At 70.6% G+C, this 18,617-nt stretch overlaps 3 protein-coding genes across 3 annotated transcripts in view; all 3 read left to right on the plus strand.

Moving 5' to 3' along the window:
• Positions 1-1,777: 1,777 nt before the first annotated feature.
• Positions 1,778-6,925, plus strand: MTMR11 (myotubularin related protein 11; the record flags this gene model as incomplete). The annotated part of the gene is made up of 15 exons (XM_082011563.1): positions 1,778-1,826; positions 1,918-2,033; positions 2,879-2,951; positions 3,036-3,178; positions 3,305-3,567; positions 3,811-3,898; positions 3,994-4,082; positions 4,170-4,291; positions 4,385-4,448; positions 4,693-4,763; positions 4,837-5,012; positions 5,106-5,276; positions 5,472-5,669; positions 5,907-6,173; positions 6,794-6,925. The coding sequence occupies 15 exons, from the start codon at positions 1,778-1,780 to the stop codon at positions 6,923-6,925; spliced, it is 2,022 nt and encodes a 673-aa protein (XP_081867689.1).
• Positions 6,926-8,413: 1,488 nt separating this feature from the next.
• SF3B4 (splicing factor 3b subunit 4) lies at positions 8,414-12,867 on the plus strand (the record flags this gene model as incomplete). Its single annotated transcript, XM_082011448.1, has 6 exons — positions 8,414-8,447; positions 9,035-9,163; positions 9,361-9,903; positions 10,276-10,470; positions 11,978-12,148; positions 12,623-12,867. The coding sequence occupies 6 exons, from the start codon at positions 8,414-8,416 to the stop codon at positions 12,805-12,807; spliced, it is 1,257 nt and encodes a 418-aa protein (XP_081867574.1). The 3' UTR covers positions 12,808-12,867.
• A 2,311-nt stretch (positions 12,868-15,178) lies between these two features.
• Positions 15,179-18,617, plus strand: part of SV2A (synaptic vesicle glycoprotein 2A) — a gene marked incomplete at both ends in the record, with an annotated part of 7,287 nt that continues 3,848 nt past the window's right edge. Inside the window, one exon of the mRNA XM_082011568.1 lies at positions 15,179-15,207. Coding sequence (XP_081867694.1) covers positions 15,179-15,207 — 29 coding nt within the window. The remainder of the gene's footprint in view (positions 15,208-18,617) is intronic.

An 18,617-nucleotide genomic window follows, 5' to 3' on the forward strand; every position in this document is an offset into this window, starting at 1 on the left:
TACCGAATTCAGGTTTTCATTTAAAACAAGACACCCCCGTCCCTCCATCACCACGTTTGTTAAATCCTCCTTAATGTGGAGGAGGGGTTGATTTTTGGAGGCGCCGCTTTAGCCCGTTAACGCCCCAGCAAGGCTTTGCGCAGCGCGAGGGTGACATCGGCCGCGCTGGCGCGGGGGCTTGCGGCCGCTGAAGTCTCCGAAAGGGGAAAATTCGCCGCGCTGCCGTTCAGCGCCGGCTCCAGCCTCGGCGGGGAAGGGCGGCTGCCTCCTCGCCCGCTGCCGTTTTGGGGGGAAACGCGGGGAGGTGGGGACCCGCTCGGGGAGGGGGGAGGCGGGAGCGCCTTCCCACGGGATTTCTTTGCCGTAGGCCGTTCTTTCTCCGGTTCCCGGTGTTTTTTCCTTCCTCGCAGCGTCGTGCCCAGCGCCACGTCGGTGCCGGCTCGCCCCTGACGGCCAATTTTCCTCCAGCTTTCGGGGTGGCCCGGGCTGACCCCGAGCCGGCGCAGACGCCGCCCGCGCCTGGGAGAGCAGCCCCGGGTGGAAGCCCCGCAGGAAATTCCTCTTTTCAGCCAAGCTCCGCCGGCCGATTTTCCCGCAGGAGGAAAATCGGGGCGCAGGAGCTGCAGCCGCCAAAGCCTGGGCTGCCCCGAAAATCCGCGGGGAGACAAATACACCTAAAACAAGATTTTTAGCTGCAGCGCCTGCTCCAAGGCGCTGGGGTTCCCGTGAGCCTGGTCTACGCCCGGGGTCACCCCCCCTTGCGTCGGCGCCGGAGCCTCGGTCGCCCCGGTTCTGCCCCCGCAGGAGGAGCTGAGCCCAGGGGGGGTTGCGTTTTGGGGTCCCCGGGGGGTCTGTGGCAGCAGGGTCAGGGCCCCCGCGGCAGCCAGGCTGGCCGGGCGCGGGTGCCGGCAGCGCGCCCCGTTTATCTGGGGCTGGGAGGAGAAGGCCGCGCTTCGGCCGCGAGTCACGGCCCGTGGGGCGGGAAGCTGTGGGGCCGGGCTGGGGGTCTGGGTGTACCCCAGCCATGCACGACCCTGGGCCGGCGGAGCACCCTGATGGGTGCCCCATCCAGCACCATTCACCCCTTTGGAGGTGCCGGGGGGGTGCAGCCCCTCCATCGCTGCCCGTCCCTTTTGGGGTGCGGGGGGGGGGCTGCCCATCCCCTCCATCGCTGCCCGTCCCTTTTGGGGTGCGGGGGGGAGCTGCCCATCCCCTCCATCGCTGCCCGTCCCTTTTGGGGTGCGGGGGGGGGGCTGCCCATCCCCTCCATCGCTGCCCGTCCCTTTTGGGGTGCGGGGGGGGGGCTGCCCATCCCCTCCATCGCTGCCCGTCCCTTTTGGGGTGCTGGGGGGCCGCAGAGCCCCTCCATCGCTGCCCGTCCCTTTTGGGGTGCGGGGGGGGGCTGCCCGTCCCCTCCATCGCTGCCCGTCCCTTTTGGGGTGCAGGGGGGAGCTGCCCGTCCCCTCCATCGCTGCCCGTCCCTTTTGGGGTGCGCGGTACCGTACCTCCTCCCACGCGACAGGGGAGCTCCGTGTCGCGCCCCGGGGGTGTCCCCGCGTTCGGGGGAGGTCACGGGGCACCGGCGGGGCGGGCGGGGTGCAGGCAGGGTGCAGGCAGGGTGCAGGCAGCGCGGCCCTCCTGCCTGCCTGCCGCTCCGCTCCGCTCCGCCCCGCCGGGCGCCGGGGGGGGGCCGGGGCGGGCGGAGGCGCTCGGGGCTCCCGGGCCGCTCCGCTGCGGCTCCCGCCGCCGCCCCGGGCCCGGCCAAAGTCCCTCCGCCATGAGCGGGGCCCCGGGCGGCCGCCGCCCGGCCTTCCCCGCCCTCCCAGGTAGGGCCGGCGCCGGGATGCCGGGGGGCTGCGGGGAGGGGGGGTCCGGGGCTTGGCGGGCGCCCCCGGACCCAGCGGCGCGTCCCCGCAGGGGAGCTGGTGCTGGAGGAGGCGGCGGGCGCCCGGCAGCGCTGCGCGGAGAGCGGCGGCGCCGTCCCCGGGACGCTGCTCTGCACCGACCGGCGCCTCGCCTTCCTGCCCGCGCAGGTGGGGCCGCGGCCCCGGGACCCCGGCCCCGAGACCCCGGCCCCGAGAGACCCCGGCCCCGGGACCCCGGCCCCGAGAGACCCCGGCCCCGAGACCCCGGCCCCGAGAGACCCCGGCCCCGAGAGACCGCGGCCCCGAGAGACCCTGGCCCCGAGACCCCGGCCCCGAGAGACCCCAGGCCCGAGAGACCCCGGCCCCGGGACCCCGGGCCCGAGAGACCCCGGGCCCGAGAGACCCCGGCCCCAAGACCCCGGGCCCGAGAGACCCCGGGCCCGAGAGACCCCGGGCCCGAGAGACCCTGGCCCCGAGCGACCCCGGGCCCAAGACCCCGGGCCCGAGAGACCCCGGCCCCGAGAGACCCCGGCCCCAAGAGACCCCGGCCCCGAGACCCCGGCCCCGAGAGACCCCGGCCCCGAGACCCCGGCCCCGAGAGACCCTGGCCCCGAGACCCCGGCCCCGACACCCCGGCCCTGAGCGACCCTGGCCCCAAGCGACTCCAACCATGACACCCTGGTCCCAAGAGACCCCGGCCCCGAGAGACCCCGGCCCCAAGAGATCCTGGCCCTGAGACCCTGGCCCGCTGCGTCCTGACCCTCATCCCCACCACCCCAGCCCAGCCCCATCCCGACCCCAGCCCAGCCCCACCCTTGCTCCTTGGCCGCAGACCCGCCGCGTTTCACCCGGGGAACTCCTCGCTGCAGGACATGGTGGGGGACAAGGGGCAGCCGTGGGCCCAGCGCCAGCTGGGCAAAGGCAGCGAGGTCCCGGATCCGGCCCCGCTTCCCTTCCTGGGGCGGGGGACCATGCACTGGGGGAGGCTTCCAGCTCTCCCCCCTCTCCCGCAGGCCCCTGGCTCCCGTGCCTTCCTCCGCAGCGAGTACGATGTGGCGCTGCCCTGCATTCGCAAGCTGGTGGCAGGTAAAGGCGGTAACCCCGAGCCCCCTGTGATGAGTTGGGCAGGCCTCAGCCGGCACTTGACGGCCACCCCCTCGCCCGCCGCAGCCAGCAGCTTCGCCAAGCCCAAGGTGCTGACGGCCGCCTCCACCCTCAAGTTCATCCCCGAGGAACTGACTGTTTTCTGCCGGGATTTCCGCCTGCTCCGCTTCCACTTCCATGAGAACGGGTTGGCTCCGCAGGCATTTCGGGTGAGCCGGGGGGCTGGCGGTTATGGGGGGGACAGAGAGGCTTCGCGCCCAGCTCTGGGGCGCTCTGTCGCTTTGAGGCGGGGGATTCTGGGGGGGCTCATGCCCAGTCCTGGCTCCTCTCTGCAGGTCGCCAACGCCATCGCGCAGGCGCGGGAGGCGGCCGCGTGGCTGGAGGACACCGGCGAGGGACACGATGGCTGGTCCTGCCCTGCCGCAGCCCCTCTGGAGGAGGAGGAGGAGGAGGAGAAAGAGGAAGAGGAGGAGGAGGAAGGCTCGGCTGCCACGCTGCTCTTCGAGAGCCTGCGCGACTGGGAGAAGGAGCTGCAGCGCCTGGGCGCCGCGGGCTGGAGGGTGAGCGCCGTCAACGAACGCTTCGACATGGCCCCCAGGTACGGCCCGGCCGGACGCCAGGGTCCGCGGGCCCCCAACGCCCCACGCGGCGGGGTGGGGGGCACAGTGTGAGCCACTCCCCGCCCAGGGGCCCGGGGAGGGCGATGAAGGGGTGGGGGGGGGAAAATCCTCCCCTCTGCCCACGCTTTGGGGAAAACACCCCATGAGCCACTCGAAACAGCACCCCGGGATTTGAGGGGTGCGGGGGGGGCACCTGCCCCACACACCCCCCCCGCCCGCAGCCTCCCCCGGTACCTGTGGGTGCCCAGTGGGCTCCTGGACCACGACCTCAAGCGGACCTTCGCCCACTTCGAGGAGCGCCGGGTGCCTGTGAGTGCCCCGGCAGGGCGATGGGGTGCTGGGGGGGGGTCCGGGGAAGGGGACGGGGGGGTGATGGGGGGGGTGTCGCCCCGTCTCGCCCGCAGCGCCTGTGCTGGCACCACCCGGGCGGCAGCGACCTGCTGAGAGCCGCCGGCTTCCACGCGGCCTCGGAACCGGGCAGTGAGGACGTGAGGTGAGACCCGCCGGGGGTCCCGGCGCTGGGGGTCTGGGGGTGCTCCCCCCACCCGGCCCCACCCGGGGGTCCCTCTCGCCTCTCCAGGTGCCTGGAGGCTCTGCTGCTGGGGGGCCGCGGGCCCTGCGTCCTGGCCGACACGGCCGAGCTGCCCACCCTCGCCGACATCCAGCTCGCCCACCTCAAGCTGCGGGCGCTCTGCCTGCCCGGTGAGCGGGGAGGGGGATCCGGCGGGGACCCCCCACTCACCGCAGGGCTCCTCCTCCTCCGCTGACCCCCCATCCCTTGCCCGTGCGAGCCAGGCGCGGTGGCGGAGGACAAGTGGCTCTCGGCCCTGGAGGGGACGCGCTGGCTGGACCACGTCCGGTGAGCGGGCGGCAGGGGGGTGCTTTTTTTTTGGGGTGCGGGGCGGTGGGGGAAAAACCCCGCCCTAAAAACACCCCTCCCCATGGCGAACGGTCCTGCCCCACGGCCTGACCGGCGACGGCGGGGGCGTTGCAGTAGGTGCGTCAGCACCCCGGGGTGGGCTGCAGCCCCCCGGGGCAGGCGGCCGTGGCATTTCGGGGTGCCCCGACCACCCCCCCACACACACACCCCTTTTGCCCCCCAGCACCTGCTTGAGGAAAGCCGCCGAGGTGGCATCGCTGCTGGCGGGGAGACGCTGCTCCGTCCTCCTGCAAGGTAGGGGCGCGCGCCGGCGGCGGGGGCGACGCGCCGGGGACGCCCCCCCGACCGCCCCGTCCCCCTCCCCAAGAGCCGTCGGACCGGGACCTGAACTGCCTCCTGGCCTCGCTGGTGCCGCTCCTGGGGGACCCCCACGCCCGCACCCTGCCCGGCTTCCAGAGCCTGGTGCAGCGGGAGTGGGTGGCAGCCGGGCACCCCTTTCCCCACCGGCTCGGGCTCCTCCGCCGCGACAGCCCCCGGCAGGAGGTGAGAGCCGCCCCGCGCCCCCGCCGCCCCCGTCCCGGCCTCGGCGGCCGACGGGCGCCCGCGTCTGTCCGTCCGTCTGTCCCCCCGCCCCAGGCCCCCGTTTTCCTGCTGTTCCTGGACTGCACGTGGCAGCTGGTGCGGCAATTCCCGGCGGCTTTCGGCTTCACCGAGGCCTATCTCCTCGCCCTCCACGACAGCAGCTTCGCCCCTTACTTCAGCACCTTCCTCTTCAGCTGCCAGCGGCAGCGGGGCCGTGGCAGCCCGGTGAGCGGGGGGGGCCGGGGGTCCCTTGCCAGCCAGAGGCAGCGAGTTTAGGGACGGCTTTGGGGACGGGGGTGACTCCTCTCCCACCCCCCTCGGCCGCACCCAGTGGTGCCGTGCCTCAGTTTCCCCACCCGCACCCCCAGTGAAGGGGATTGACCCCCAAAGCTCCCGTTTCAGCCCTTCTCCTCCCCGCAGCACCGGCCCCACGGCCAGACCTACACCGACCTACGCCCGCGGGCGGGCAGGGCGGGCAGCGCTGCCTGCAAGCTGCCCGTCGTCTGGGACTGGGGGCTGCGCTACAGCCGGCAGCAGCGGGCCCGATTCAGGAACCCAGCGGATGCTGCTGGCAGCGTGGCACCCGCCGGCACCCCGGACCCCCAGACCCCGGGCAGGGTGAGTCGGGGCTTGGCTTTGGGGGGGGGGGGGGCGCAGGCACCCGGGCTGTGCTGCACGAGACCCCCCCTCGCTCTCCCGTTCAGCCTGGGGTGCTCCGTGTGTCGAACCCCTCCCTGGTGCCACCTGCCCCCCGGAAAGGTGCCCCATCCCTAACTGGGGGGGGGGGGTCCTTCCCGCTGGCTCCCCCCCCGCCCCGTTTTTCCCTAATCCCTAGGTTTTGCCCCCGTTTCCCAGCCCGCCGAGGCCTGGCCGGGGGCCGGGAGCGTCTTCGTGCTGACCAAGGGGACGTTGTCACCCCAACCCCTTCCCTGGAGGAGAAGCCGCCCCCCGCCCCGCCTGTCCCGCTGGGCCCCCTCCCTGGAGAGCCTCGGCGAGCGGGGGGGCAGCCCGGGGGGCAGCCGGCCCCCCTCGCCCCCCCCGGGGCTGCTGCTGCCCTGCGCCGCGGGACCCTCCGTCCGGCTCTGGCGACGCTGCTACCTGCGGGGTCTGCCCGAGGCGCAGGTGAGGCGGCGCAGGGGCCGGGGGTCTCCCCGAGGGGGCCGGGGGTCTCCCCGAGGGGGCCGGGGGGCGGCCGGCGGGGAGCCGGGGGGGCGCGGGGCCGAGGGCGTCCCGGGCCGGAGGGGATTTCTTCCTCCCCGGCCGCGTCCTGCCGCTCGGGACGTGGGCTGAGGCTGGCGCGGGTGGTCTGCGCGTGGCTGACCTGAGCCCCCGAGCGTCCCTCCCACCCGTGTCCGTCCCTCCCACATGTGTCCCTCCCACCCATGTCCCTCCCACACGTGTGCATCCCTCCCGTGTCCATGCCACCCGTATCCCTCCCTCTCACTCGTGTCCCTCCCACTCGCGTCCCTCCCTCCCACCCGCGTCCCTCCCACCCGCATCCTTCCATCCCACCCGCGTCCCTCCACTCTGTGCCCACCCCTCCCACCCGTGTCCTTCCCTCCCACCCGTGTCTTTCCTTCCCACCCGTGTCCCTCCATCCCACCTGTGTCCCTCCCACTCCGTGCCCATCCCTCCCACCCGTGTCCCTCCCACCCGTGTCCATCCCACTCCGTGTCCCTCCCGCCCCCCCACGCCCCCCGGCCCGCGCCCCTCTCCCCCGGCGGACACGCGTCTCCCCGCAGCGCGGGCGCTTCGCCCCGTCTCCGGCCGCGCTGGCCGAGGAGCTGGCGCTGCTGCAGGACCGGCTCAGCGCCTGGCAGGCACGCGGACGCCGCGCCGGCGACGCCGGCAGCCGCCTCGCGCCCCGGCGGTGAGGGCCCCGGGCGCTGCGGGAGCCGGGGGGCTTCGGCCCCGCAGACGGGGCGGCAGCGCCCGCGCGTCGCCGGGAGCTCGGCCCTCGACGCCGGGGCCGCGGCTCCGGCCGCGTTCGGGTGCCGCGGCCTTCGTGCGGCACGAGGAGGCCGGGGCCGGCCGGACCGCGGCGCCTGCGACGCCCCGCGGGGCCGTGGCGAGGCCGACGTCCCGCTTCCCCTCGCCTCCGCCGTGGGACGGCGCGAGGGACCCGCGCCGGTGCCCCGAGGTGCGCTGGCGGGGGGACGGGGACGCTGCGGGAGCCACGTGCGGCGGCCTCCTCCTCCTCCTCCTCCTCCTCCTCCTCCTCCTCCTCGCGGCTCCGGCCCCGCCGGGCTCTCTCCGGGCGCGTCTCGGCGAGGCTCTGCGGCGCGGAGCCCATTAAAGCGCAGTTTCGCAGGCGGCGGCGCGTGGCTGCGAGTGTGTGCACGGGGGCAACGCCACGGGGGGGCAGGATGGGGACCCCGGCACCTGGGGCTGGGGTGGGGTCTGCGGACACGGGGATCTCCCGGCACTGGGATCCTGTGGCACTGGGATCTCCTGGCACTGAGATCCCCCGGCACTGGGATCCCCCGGCGCTGGGATCCCCCGGCGCTGGGATCCCATGGCACGGGGACACCCCAGCACTGGGATCCCATGGCACTGGGATCCCATGGCACGGGGACACCCCAGCACTGGGATCTCCTGGCACTGGGATCCCATGGTGCTGGGATCTCTCGGCACTGGGATCTCTCGGCACTGGGATCTCTCGGCACTGGGATCCCCCGGCACTGGGATCCCCTGGCACTGGGATCCCCCGGCACTGGGATCCCCCGGCACCGGGATCCCCAGCACTGGGATCTCTCGGCACTGGGATCTCTCGGCACTGGGATCTCCGGGCACTGGGATCTCCCAGGACTGGGATCCCCCGGCACCGGGATCCCCAGCACCGGGATCCCCAGCACTGGGATCCCCCGGCACTGGGATCCCCCGGCACTGGGATCTCTCGGCACTGGGATCTCTCAGCACTGGGATCCCCCGGCACTGGGATCTCTCGGCACTGGGATCTCTCGGCACTGGGATCCCCCGGCACTGGGATCTCTCGGCACTGGGATCTCCGGGCACTGGGATCTCCCAGGACCGGGATCTCCCAGGACCGGGATCCCCGGCACCGGGATCCCCGGCACTGGGATCCCCGGCACTGGGATCTCCCGGCGCTGGGTGATCAGTGAGGGTGATGTCGCCGCCGGTCGCGGCAGGGGATATCGCGACAGAAGAGCGGCGGCGCCGCCGGCCCGCTCACCCACAGCCCACACTCAAGATGGCCGCCGCGCTCAGCCGCTGACGCCACTTCCGGCCCATCCGCGGCTCGTCGGCGCGTGGGGGCGGGACTCGCGCCTGCGGCTGACGTCACGGCGGGCGGTGTTGCGTGACGGCGGCGCCGCGCGGGCGGGAGCGGGCGGCGGGGCAAGATGGCGGCGGGGCCCATCTCCGAGCGGAACCAGGGTGCGCGGCGGGGCCGGCGGCGGGGCCCGGGGGGGGACGGGGGCGGCTCGGGGGGGGCTTGGGGACACGGGGGGCTCGGGGGGGGACGGGGGGCATGGGGGGGGCCTTGGGGACACGGGGGGCTCTGGGGGGGGACAGGGGGCCTCGGGGGGGCCTTGGGGACACGGGGGGCTCTGGGGGTGACACGGGTGCTCGGGGGGGGGGCCCTCCGCGGGTGGAACTGGGCTCCCTGAGGCCGTGGTGGGTCTTTGTGGGGGGGTCCCCGGCTCCCTGGGGGGGAGCGTGGGCTCCCTGGAGATGTGGGGTGCTGGGGGGGGGGCAGGGTGACCTGGAGGCTAAAGGGGGCTATGGGGAGCACCCGGGCACCCCAGAGGTGGGGGGTGTCAGCTGGGGGGCGGCGGGCTTCCTGGGCACCCGCAGCTGGAATGGGGGGGGGGGGGGCGTGGGGGTCTCCCCGCTTGAGGGCATGATCGTGGGGGACCCGGTTAAAAGTTCCGGGGGGATCTCTGCCGCGGGCGTGGGCGATTGCGGCGACGCGGCCGAGCCCGCCGGCCGCGGGGGGCTGAGCGCGGCTTTTTCCCCTCAAGATGCGACGGTGTACGTGGGGGGGCTGGACGAGAAGGTCAGCGAGCCGCTGCTGTGGGAGCTCTTCCTCCAGGCGGGCCCGGTGGTCAATACCCACATGCCCAAGGACCGAGTCACGGGCCAGCACCAAGGTGAGGTATTTACCGTTCTCCCGCCAAAGCCGCGCGGGGGAATAAAATGTTTCAGGTGAGGAGGGTCGGAGAGAGACCCCCGGGGGAGGTCACCGTCCGCGGGCTCGCTGCTTCGACAGCCGGCGGGGTTGGACGAGCGGCGCGAGGCCGTGGGTCTGCCCGCCCTAAATTTAGCGCCCTTTGGGGACTTGTTGCAGGCTATGGGTTTGTGGAGTTCCTCAGCGAGGAGGACGCGGATTACGCCATTAAGATCATGAACATGATCAAGCTGTACGGGAAGCCGATCCGAGTGAACAAAGCCTCGGCCCACAACAAAAACCTGGACGTGGGGGCCAACATCTTCATCGGCAACTTGGACCCCGAGATCGATGAGAAGCTGTTGTACGACACCTTCAGCGCCTTCGGGGTCATCCTGCAGACGCCCAAGATCATGCGAGACCCCGACACGGGCAACTCGAAGGGTTACGCCTTCATCAACTTCGCCAGCTTCGACGCCTCGGACGCTGCCATCGAGGCCATGAACGGACAGTACCTCTGCAACAGGCCCATCACCGTGTCCTACGCCTTCAAAAAAGATTCCAAAGGCGAGCGGCACGGCTCGGCCGCTGAGCGTCTCCTGGCAGCCCAGAACCCGCTCTCGCAGGCGGATCGGCCCCATCAGCTGTTTGCCGACGCTCCTCCTCCTCCGTCTGTCCCGACTCCCGTTGTCACCACCCTGGGACCTGGCGTCACCCCTCCGGGTGGGTAAATCGTGGCAGCGCCTGTCTCGGCGCCCAGCGTTGGTCCCGGGGCCGGCTGCCTTGCGCCGTGCCTCCTGCGGAGCCGCTCCTCGTCGCGCGGTGCGGGGGGGGCTCAGGGCGGCGGCGCTGCGCCGCGTGGCTGCTTTTCGGTGACGGTCGGCGCAAGACCCTCGGCGGAGCGGCAGGACCTCTTCCCTCCCCGTGGAAGCTCGACCTGCGCTGAGTGGAAGGATCCTGCTGGGTTTTTGTATGGTTCCTGCGGCTGTTTGTGTTTCCACCTCCTTGCCGATCGCCTGGGAGTTGTTCGTTTGGGGGATTTTTGCTTTATTTGCTTTTTGTGCTCAGCCAAATCCTCCTTTTCTCTCTTCCCAGGCCTCCCGCCCCCGGGATCGTTCCCCCCGCCGGTGCCACCTCCCGGAGCGATGCCTCCCGGCATGCCTCCTGCCATGCCACCCCCACCCATGCCGCCCGGCGCGGGTGCCCCCGGGCCCCCCTCCGGGGCTGCGCCCAGCGGGGGACACCCGCCTCACCCGCACCCCTTCCCTCCGGGCGGGATGCACCATCCAGGTAAGCATCCCTCAGGTACCAGGCTGGGGAAAAGCCGCTTGTCTTCCCCTTCTGGCAGGTGGGCTTGGTTAAATCGCCCCCTCCTCCTCCTTCCCTGAGGTTCCCTTTCTGTAAAATGGGGAGAAAACTGTGGCCGTCCTCTGTAACGCGGCGTCTCTCCCCGAGATGTTGTTCTCCGCAGCCCAGGGCAGCCTGGTGAAGAAAAGGGAGGGACCGCGTAGGAGCAAGTACGTCACGTCAGCGGCGCTGAGCCTGGTTTCTGGGCTTCTCTCCTGGATGTTCTAAATCGTGTTAAGAACTAGCCTGGAGCGGGGCCCGGCGGGACGTACTTTGGTAATTTAGGGAATAGTGCCCGGCCGGGAGGCATCCAGTCGGGTCGTGACAGTCGTTTCCTCGAGCGGCGACGGTGCGGGCCGCGGGAAGGCAGGGTCCGGCGCGGCGCGGGCTTTTAAGGTCTCGGGTGCTGCTCTTGGCTGGGAGGACGTTAACGAGACCCCGAGGCTTCGTCATTTTTCTCTAGCGTAAATTAGCACGTTAAGTGTGAACCGTCCTAGCGCAGCCTGCGGCTCTGCCAGGCGGGAGCTAATTCAAGACACGAGAACAAAACATTTCTTCGTTTTCCTTCCATTTTCAGCCCTGTAGCACTGGGGAGGGAGCAGCGTATACACCTGGGCTCTGGTTTCAAATGCAAAAATCAGGCGAAATGCGCAATTTAACCTTGTTTTGTTTTGTTTAATCCTGCCTGCTCTAAAAGACCCCCTGCGCCGAGATGCTCTCCCGCCCCGGCTGATTAGGGTGCTTTGTGTGATCGTGGCCCTGGCTGCGCGAGTGACCAGATGGCTGCTGCTTGTCCCCGATTACAAGCCGGCCTTTCGGGCTTTTAGAGTAGCCAATTACGCTCGGCAAAAAGAAAGCCTGGCCGAGCGCTTCCGCACCGCGTGACCTGTGGAGCTGCGCCAGGCTCTCGGGTTTCTGATAAGGAGAAAAGAGATTGTGCGTGTTTGTTGGGGTTTTTTTTGTTGGGGTTTTTTTTTACCCCCCCAAGGGATAAAATAAGAGAATGATAGAAAAAAGGCGATTTGGAAGGACCCAGGCCACTCTTGCTCAGGGCAGGGCAAGCTTCAACGTCCGGTTGCTCGGGTGCTTGTCCAGAATCTCCAAGGGGGGCGATTTCTCTCCGAGCCCCTGTCCCAGGGCAGCACCACGCTTGCTGTCCCATCTTTCTCCCCACACACTTACATCCAAGCAGCATTTTTTTTACGCCGCCGCCTGTTCCCGTTGCCTCTTCTCCTTCCGCTGCGCGTTTCTGAGGAGCTTTGCGCTTTCCCCTCTTTAACCTCCCTTTTGGCAGCAGAAACCCCTTTTCAACCTCGATTCTGCTTCTCTGCCTGACACTGTAAACGTCCTACGGCTGGATTTAGCGCCCTTCCGGGCTGCCGGTGCCCGGAGCCGCCGTGCCGAGCGGCTGCCCTCGCTGCGGATGTCCCTTGACTCCTTATTCCCCCAGGAATGCCTCCCATGCAAGTGCACCACGGGCCGCCCGGGATGGGCCAGCATCACCCAGGACCACCGGGCTCCGGAGGCCAACCTCCCCCACGGCCCCCGCCTGGCATGCCACACCCTGGACCCCCACCCATGGGTATGCCGCCCCGAGGACCTCATTTCGGGTCGCCCATGGGTAAGTGGGTGCCTGCAAGAGGCGGTATGTGTTCTTTTCTATCGATCGCACGCACTTCGCCGAGCTCGGCGCTTGCTTCGGGGCCGCGCCCTCCCTCGTTCCTAGCTTAACGGGGACGGGACGGAGGTGATGCCGCGGCCGCCCCGCGGAGAGGTGTTCTGGAGCAAGACCCGGCAGCTGCGAGCTGCTAAGCCAGGGTCTCCCGGGGCTTTCCTCGCGTTCGTCGCGACACGGGGCTCCGCCCTCGCTGCCGATTTCCCCCCACCTCTCGCGTCGGGACGTCGACTGAGCTTTCCCGAGACCCGTCGTGGCCACCAGCCGTGGGGCGGGGGTCCGGGGGGGGACTCTTTCTCCAGCACCCGCTCAAACCGCGGACACGCGGTGCAGCTGCACCCGAGGGTGGGCTCGGGGTGGGCTCGGCCGTCTCCGCGTCTCCCCGCGGAGGTCGTTAACGTCGGCGCTCTGTCCCCGCAGGTCACCCGGGCCCCATGCCGCACCACGGGATGCGCGGCCCTCCTCCGCTGATGCCTCCTCACGGGTACAACGGTCCCCCTCGCCCCCCGCCCTACGGCTACCAGAGGGTCCCTCTGCCCCCCCGGCCTGCACAGAGACCCCCCGGGGTGCCACCGCGAGGCCCCTTGAGGGGGCCCCTGCCCTAAACGCAGCAGAGGCAAGACCCCCTCCCTGCCGGGGATCGTCCCCTCCCCTTCCCCTCGGCCTAACGTACCCGCACCCGGGCGGGGCAGCGGGGTCCGTCCCTGCCGCGGCTCCCACCTCTGTCTTTCCCTCTCCCCCTCTCTTTCCCCCTTTCTTTTTAGTGTTCATTTTGGTTCCTTTTCCCCTCCTCCTCCCCCCGTTTCTTTTGGCCTTGAAGATTTTTCGAGGTACTTTTTACCAGGATTCATTTTTTTTCTATGTAAAGCAGCCATCGCCCGTTTACAAATAAAGCCTTTTAAGAACCCGGGGGTCGTCCCTCTGAGAGCGGGACGAGGCTCTGCCTTGTTTGTCATCAAGACGCCGATCTCGCCTCGCGCGCCGCCGCGGGGCCGCCTGCGACGGAGCTCGTCGCCACGTGAAAGCTCCCTGCCTCTGCCGCCGTCGCTCCCTGTCTGAACCCGCTGGATTCGGGGTGGTGCGCCCGGTTTCTGGCTTTCTCCGGGCTGTTCGGCGGCGGCTGACGGGCTCCGTGTAATCCGGTAAACCCGCGGGGAGGAAAACGCACGGTAAAGCTTTAAAATCCGTCGTGTCCTTGGACGCTGGTGTCCCGGAGAGCACAAGTAAGCGGGCGGGACGCTCGGAGGAGTAATTCAGCAGCGAAACCTGCTCTCCTGAGTCCCTGCCTCCTCCCTCTCCGCACGGGGAAGGGACTTTTTTAGAAATGAGATCTCGTTTTGGCGTTGCTCGCAGCCACGGGACGCCGTTACAGCTGTGGTTCTGGGGATATAGTTAACTGGGGGGACCTGGGGGGGGAGCAGTAAAATTTGGGTTAAGTGGTCCGGTTGGGAGAGGAGGTGGAGCGGATCTGGTCTCCACGCTTCCTGGGGCTGAGTCGTGGGAACCTCCTGCCTCTCCTAACGAATTCAGCGTCTCCGTGCCGGCGAGGCCGATAACGGGGTGCGTAGGAGCGGAGCCCGTGGCTGCAAAGCTTCACGCCTTCCCCAGCAGCCGGGAAGGTGTGAGGAGGAGGGGGCTTGGCTTTCTGCGGAGCCCCTCACGGGAAGAGCCTGCGGTTGGGGCTGGGGGGAGAGGCGCTGGCTTTCTACGTGCGAGGCTTTAAATCCAGGTGGTTTAAAGACAAATCAAAGCGCCTCCAGGTATTTGGAGTCGGTTTGTGGCTTTGTGCAGGAGGCAGGGGTACGAATGGGGGGGCTGTAGTGTTTTTTTGGCTGTTGTGACCCCTCTTGGAAGGCGGCTGTGGCTCATCCGCGCTCCGCAGAGCAGCTGCCTTGCCTTCAGCCTTGATTTTGCCGGTTTATTTCCGTCCTATTTTAACGTCCTAGGGCGAAAACTGACCTTTAGCTCCAATCTCTGTTCACCCTCGCGGGCCAGAGAGAAGGAACGACGCCGCGCTTCCCCCGTCGCCATCGCGGCGGCGTTCGGTCAGCGCCTGCGAGAGCGCAAGGAGTTCGGAGCCTGGTCGTGGAAGGCTGGGGAAATGGCACGGCTGAGCTGCCAGCCTCTTCCTCCTCTGCTCCTTCGGCACGTGAGTGGCCGCCGAGGCGTCTGGGAGACGATCGGGAAGAGCTCCGCAGCCGCTCTATAGCTGTATTTTATCAGAGGCCGTAATAAAAATAGCGTTCGTACTGGGAATAATAGGGTTCACCCCGGGCGCTTGACCGCGGCGAAGGGTCCCGAGTTCATTTAGGGGACGCCCAAGTTGGAGGAGGAAACATGACTCGCGCGGGGTCTTTCCGGCGGCACCGGGGCGCGCGCCGAACCCCCGTGATGCCGTTAAACCCCCCACGGGGCCGCGGCCGCCTCTCCCCCGGGCCCGGCGCGGTTACGTCGGCTCGCGCTCCCCCCCGAGGAACGTGCTGGATTGTGTCCAGCCCGGAGCCGCGCCACCGCCCGCTGCCCTGACGGGGAAATCCGGGAAGGAGCCCGACGCCAACCTCATCGTCGCGCTGTGGGTAAGCGGGGGAGTCGGGGAAGCGGGACCCCGGGGGCTCTGCGTACCGGCTGCGGCTTGATGGGGCGAAGTCCCGGCGCCGCTTGGCGCCGGTTCCCCGACCCGCGCTAGGAAAGCGGCTTCACCGAGGGGCAGAGCTGAAGCGGGAGGAGAGCGCGGGGCTCGGGTGCGCGTCGGCAGTAAATGTCGCCGGTGAAGGGGCCAGAAGCCGCGAGGGGCTCCGGCGGCAGCGGGGCTGCGGGTGTTTTTCTTAAAAGGTGCCCGGTGAGGGCATTTTTAAAACACACCTACTGTCTGCGCCTCTGAAGCCCAACGAAGCTTAAAGCGGTGCCGGAGCCGCGGGGTTTGATTTGTGGGGAGCGAGCCGGAGGGGGCTGAGCTGGGCTCTGTTTTCGGGGAGCATGGAGCGGGTGCTACCGCAGTCGGAACGGTAAATCTGGAAAACCCGCGATAGCCACGGCAACTGAAAACGTTCCCGGAGTGGAAATAATGACGCCAAGGGCGAGGCCGATTGCCATCCATCGATCGGGTCTGAACGCGTGCCGGAGGCCGCGACGCGGGCTGCGCCGGCCTCTTGGCTCGCCTGCGCGAGCTCCCGCCGGGTGAGATACGCAAACCCCGATCCCGGCGCCGGATCCCGCGGGTGCGCCTGGAGCGCGCGGCGAGACGGAGAAGTGGGAACACGCCGCCGCCTCCTTCACCCCAGCGCTCCGGCGAGGCCGAGCCCAGCAGCGTCGTCATCCTCTTCCTCCGTCCTGCCGCCTTCCTGGCTGCTCTTCTCCGAAGGCAAAATCCTCCCGCCTCTGCCGGCGCCCCGTTTGGGCGGTTTGGTGCCGTTCGCTGTACGGCTTCGGATTTAATTTCACAGCAAACCTCGGCCCATCCGGTTCAGCCTTCCGGAACCTTCCACCACACGCGTGCGCCGGGAGGGAACCACGTCGGTTTTAATAGCAAAGCCCAGTAATAAGTAGATGCCGCCGCTTCTCCCGTCGGAGGGCGGGCAGCGCCCGGGGTCCGGGACCGCTGGCGAGGGAGCGACGAGATCCGTGACTCCCCGTCGTTTGCAGTCTGAAATTTGGGGAGAGTCCAGCCTGGAGTGGGTACGTTTAGGTACGGGAGGCGCAGGACGTCTGCCTGCGGGCGACGGGGTTATCTGCGGCTTGCGATGACCGTGACGCCGAGACCAGAGGCGCTCGGATGTCTCCAGCGTCCGAAGAAACCGCGCGTAGCCGGCGGCGGCATTTCTGTGCTCTTCACTGCAGGAAGGCGCCGGGACCCACCGGGGGCACCAATGGACTCGCCCCGGTTTTATCCCGTTGCCCCGGTTTTATCCCGTCGCCCCCGGTTTTTAGGCTCTGGCGAACGCGACGTGCTCCGCGTGACAGGAGAACGCCATTCCCCCGTCCCCGCTGCGACGCGTTGTGCTCCGGTTCGACGCCTGAAAGCCTCAGGGCTGAGCGCGAGCTCGCGGATGCTCGGACGCGGAGATTTGCCGCTGCTAACGTGGCACGTGAGTCACGGCGTGACGGGGAAGCGGCGCTCGCCGGCCTGGGCCGATGCGGCTCCGCGCTGGGGCTCGCTTGGCGCGTGATGCGCCCCGCGGCCCCCATGCCGTGTCGCAGCTCCCCCCGCGGCTCGGCCACATCCCCCTTTCGGGGCTTATTGCCGACGGCTTCTCCAGTATTTCTCAGCTTCCAGTTTCCTAAGTCCCTCCCCGTGCTGGGAGCACTGGTGTGGACTGGTCCCCGACGCTGTTTGCCCGGCCTGAGCCGAAGTCCCGCTGCGGGGACTGTCGGGCCGGGCACTCGTCCCTGCCCTCGCTGTGCTTACTTCGGCCTCCAGCACGCTTTCCTCCTCCTCCTCCTCCTCCCGTTAGCGGGGGGGCTCCCGCGGGGGTCTGGCCCGTGCCCGAGCTGCGGCGAGCTCGGCACAGGGGGGGCCCGGGACGCCTCACCCCGTACCCGGCTTTGGGTCTACCGGCCCGGACGCTGAGACCGGCTCAACTCATTGCGTGCGGGACGCGAGAGGAGGGGTCCGGGGACGATCCCGCGGGCGCTCCTGGCCCTGCTCCGAGCTCGGGTGGGCGGCGCGGGGCGCGTCGGGGACGCTTTGGGTACCCCGGCCCTCCGACTGTCCCCCCGCGAGGACCGCGCTCTTCCCCCCCCCCCCCAAAAAAAAAGATGGGGGGGGCGTTTGTGCCCCGCCGCAACGGGGGGCCGGGCCTGGCCGACCCGCGCGGAGACGATTCCGTGCAAAGCGATCCGGATTCACCCCGCGGGTCCGTGACTCACGCCGCGCTGCGGGGGGGCGGGGGGCGGCTGCCGCGGCGGGGCCTCGCGCCGCCCGAGCCCCGCGGCTTCGCCCTTTACACCGCCGCGAATTCCGGGGAGGGGAACGGGGCGGGGGCGGCCCGGCTGCTCGTACCCCCCCCCCCCCGCCCTCAGCCGCGGTCCCCTCCGCCCCCCCCGCGGCAGCTTTAACCCGGCGGCTCCGGCACGGGAAACATCCCCCCCCCCGCCCTCCTGCCGGTGTGTCCGGCCCTCCCCCCCCCCCCCCCCGCCGCCCCCTCCCACCGCCGGGCTGCGGCAACGGGCTCTCCCGACGCCGGGCGGCGCGCCGCCGGCGGCTGCGGCGTTAACGGCGGCTCCGGCCCCCGCGCGCCGCCCCTCGCGCAGCCCCGCCGGCGCGTCCCCGCGGCGCGCGCGGGGCTGGAGCAGGTAAGCGGGGAAAGGCCCTTCCGCCGAGCGGGGCCGGGGGGTCGGCGCTTCCCCTTCCCCTCCGGCCCCCTCGGCGTGGCCATTTTGTGCGGGAAAAGCCGCCGCGCCCGCGCCCCCCCCCCCCCCCCCCGCGCCCCCGTTTCACGGCCTCCTGCCCCCCGCCCGCGCCGACCCACCGCCGGGGACCCCCGGCCGGCGGCTTCGTGCCGGGGGTGGATGCTCGGCGCGGCGGTACCGGCGGGATTTTGGGGAGGGGGAGTGCCGCAGCTCTCGGGGCGGGGGGGGGCGGCGGGGGGGTGAGGATGACCTTGGACACCGGCGATTTTAAACTCGCCCCCCCTTGTCGCCATGTTCCTGCCGTGATGCGAAAAAGCCGAGGGCTGCGGCGGGGGTGGAGGGGGGGGCTCGGGGCGCGCGGCCGGGCAGGGCTGCGGGGGTCCCCGGCTCGCGCCCGACGCGTGGCAGGAGGGGAGGGGGCCGGAGCCCCGCAGCCTGGGCTGGGGCCGGTGGGGTCCGCGCCGCCGGGACGGGGCTGGCGGGGCCGGCGGCGTGGCTGGACACCCAGGGGGGCGTTTTTGGGGGGACGCTCCTCCCTCCCCCCCCCCCGAGACGGGAGCCCCCCCGGGCTCTTGCGAGTGGGCTCGATGTCAGCCCTGGCCGCCCTGCGGAACCGGTCCCCGGTCCCCAAAGCATCCGCGCCCCGGGCTGCCGGCTCGGGCAGAGCCGCCGCTCCGGCCCGGAGCCGAGCCGTGACCTTGCCCCCGGCCCGCGTTTGGCCCCGCTCCGCGCCCCCCGCCCCGCGCCGGTTCCCCGCCCGTCACGGCCCGAACCCCACGGCGTCCCGCGGCGCGGCCGCGCCGGGACCCACCGGGAACCGCCCGGCCCGGCCGGCGCGGAATGACCTTGGCCATGAATCGGCTCCTTCCAGGGCCCGTGGGCGAGGAGGGGCCCGGGGGGTCCCCGGGACGGGCACTGGGCGCGTGAGCGATTTTTTACGCTGCTTAACCCCCCTCGTTCGGCGGGAGGCGGGGGGGGGGGGTGAGGGGGGGCCGTGCCGCAGCCCCGGCCCCGCCGGCTGCGCAGAGCCGCCCGCCCGGCGATTTCGGAAGGGCTAATTTTAGCT

The sequence above is a fragment of the Phaethon aethereus genome (assembly GCF_964289735.1).
Source record: "Phaethon aethereus genome assembly, chromosome: 28".
Lineage (NCBI taxonomy): Eukaryota > Metazoa > Chordata > Aves > Phaethontiformes > Phaethontidae > Phaethon > Phaethon aethereus.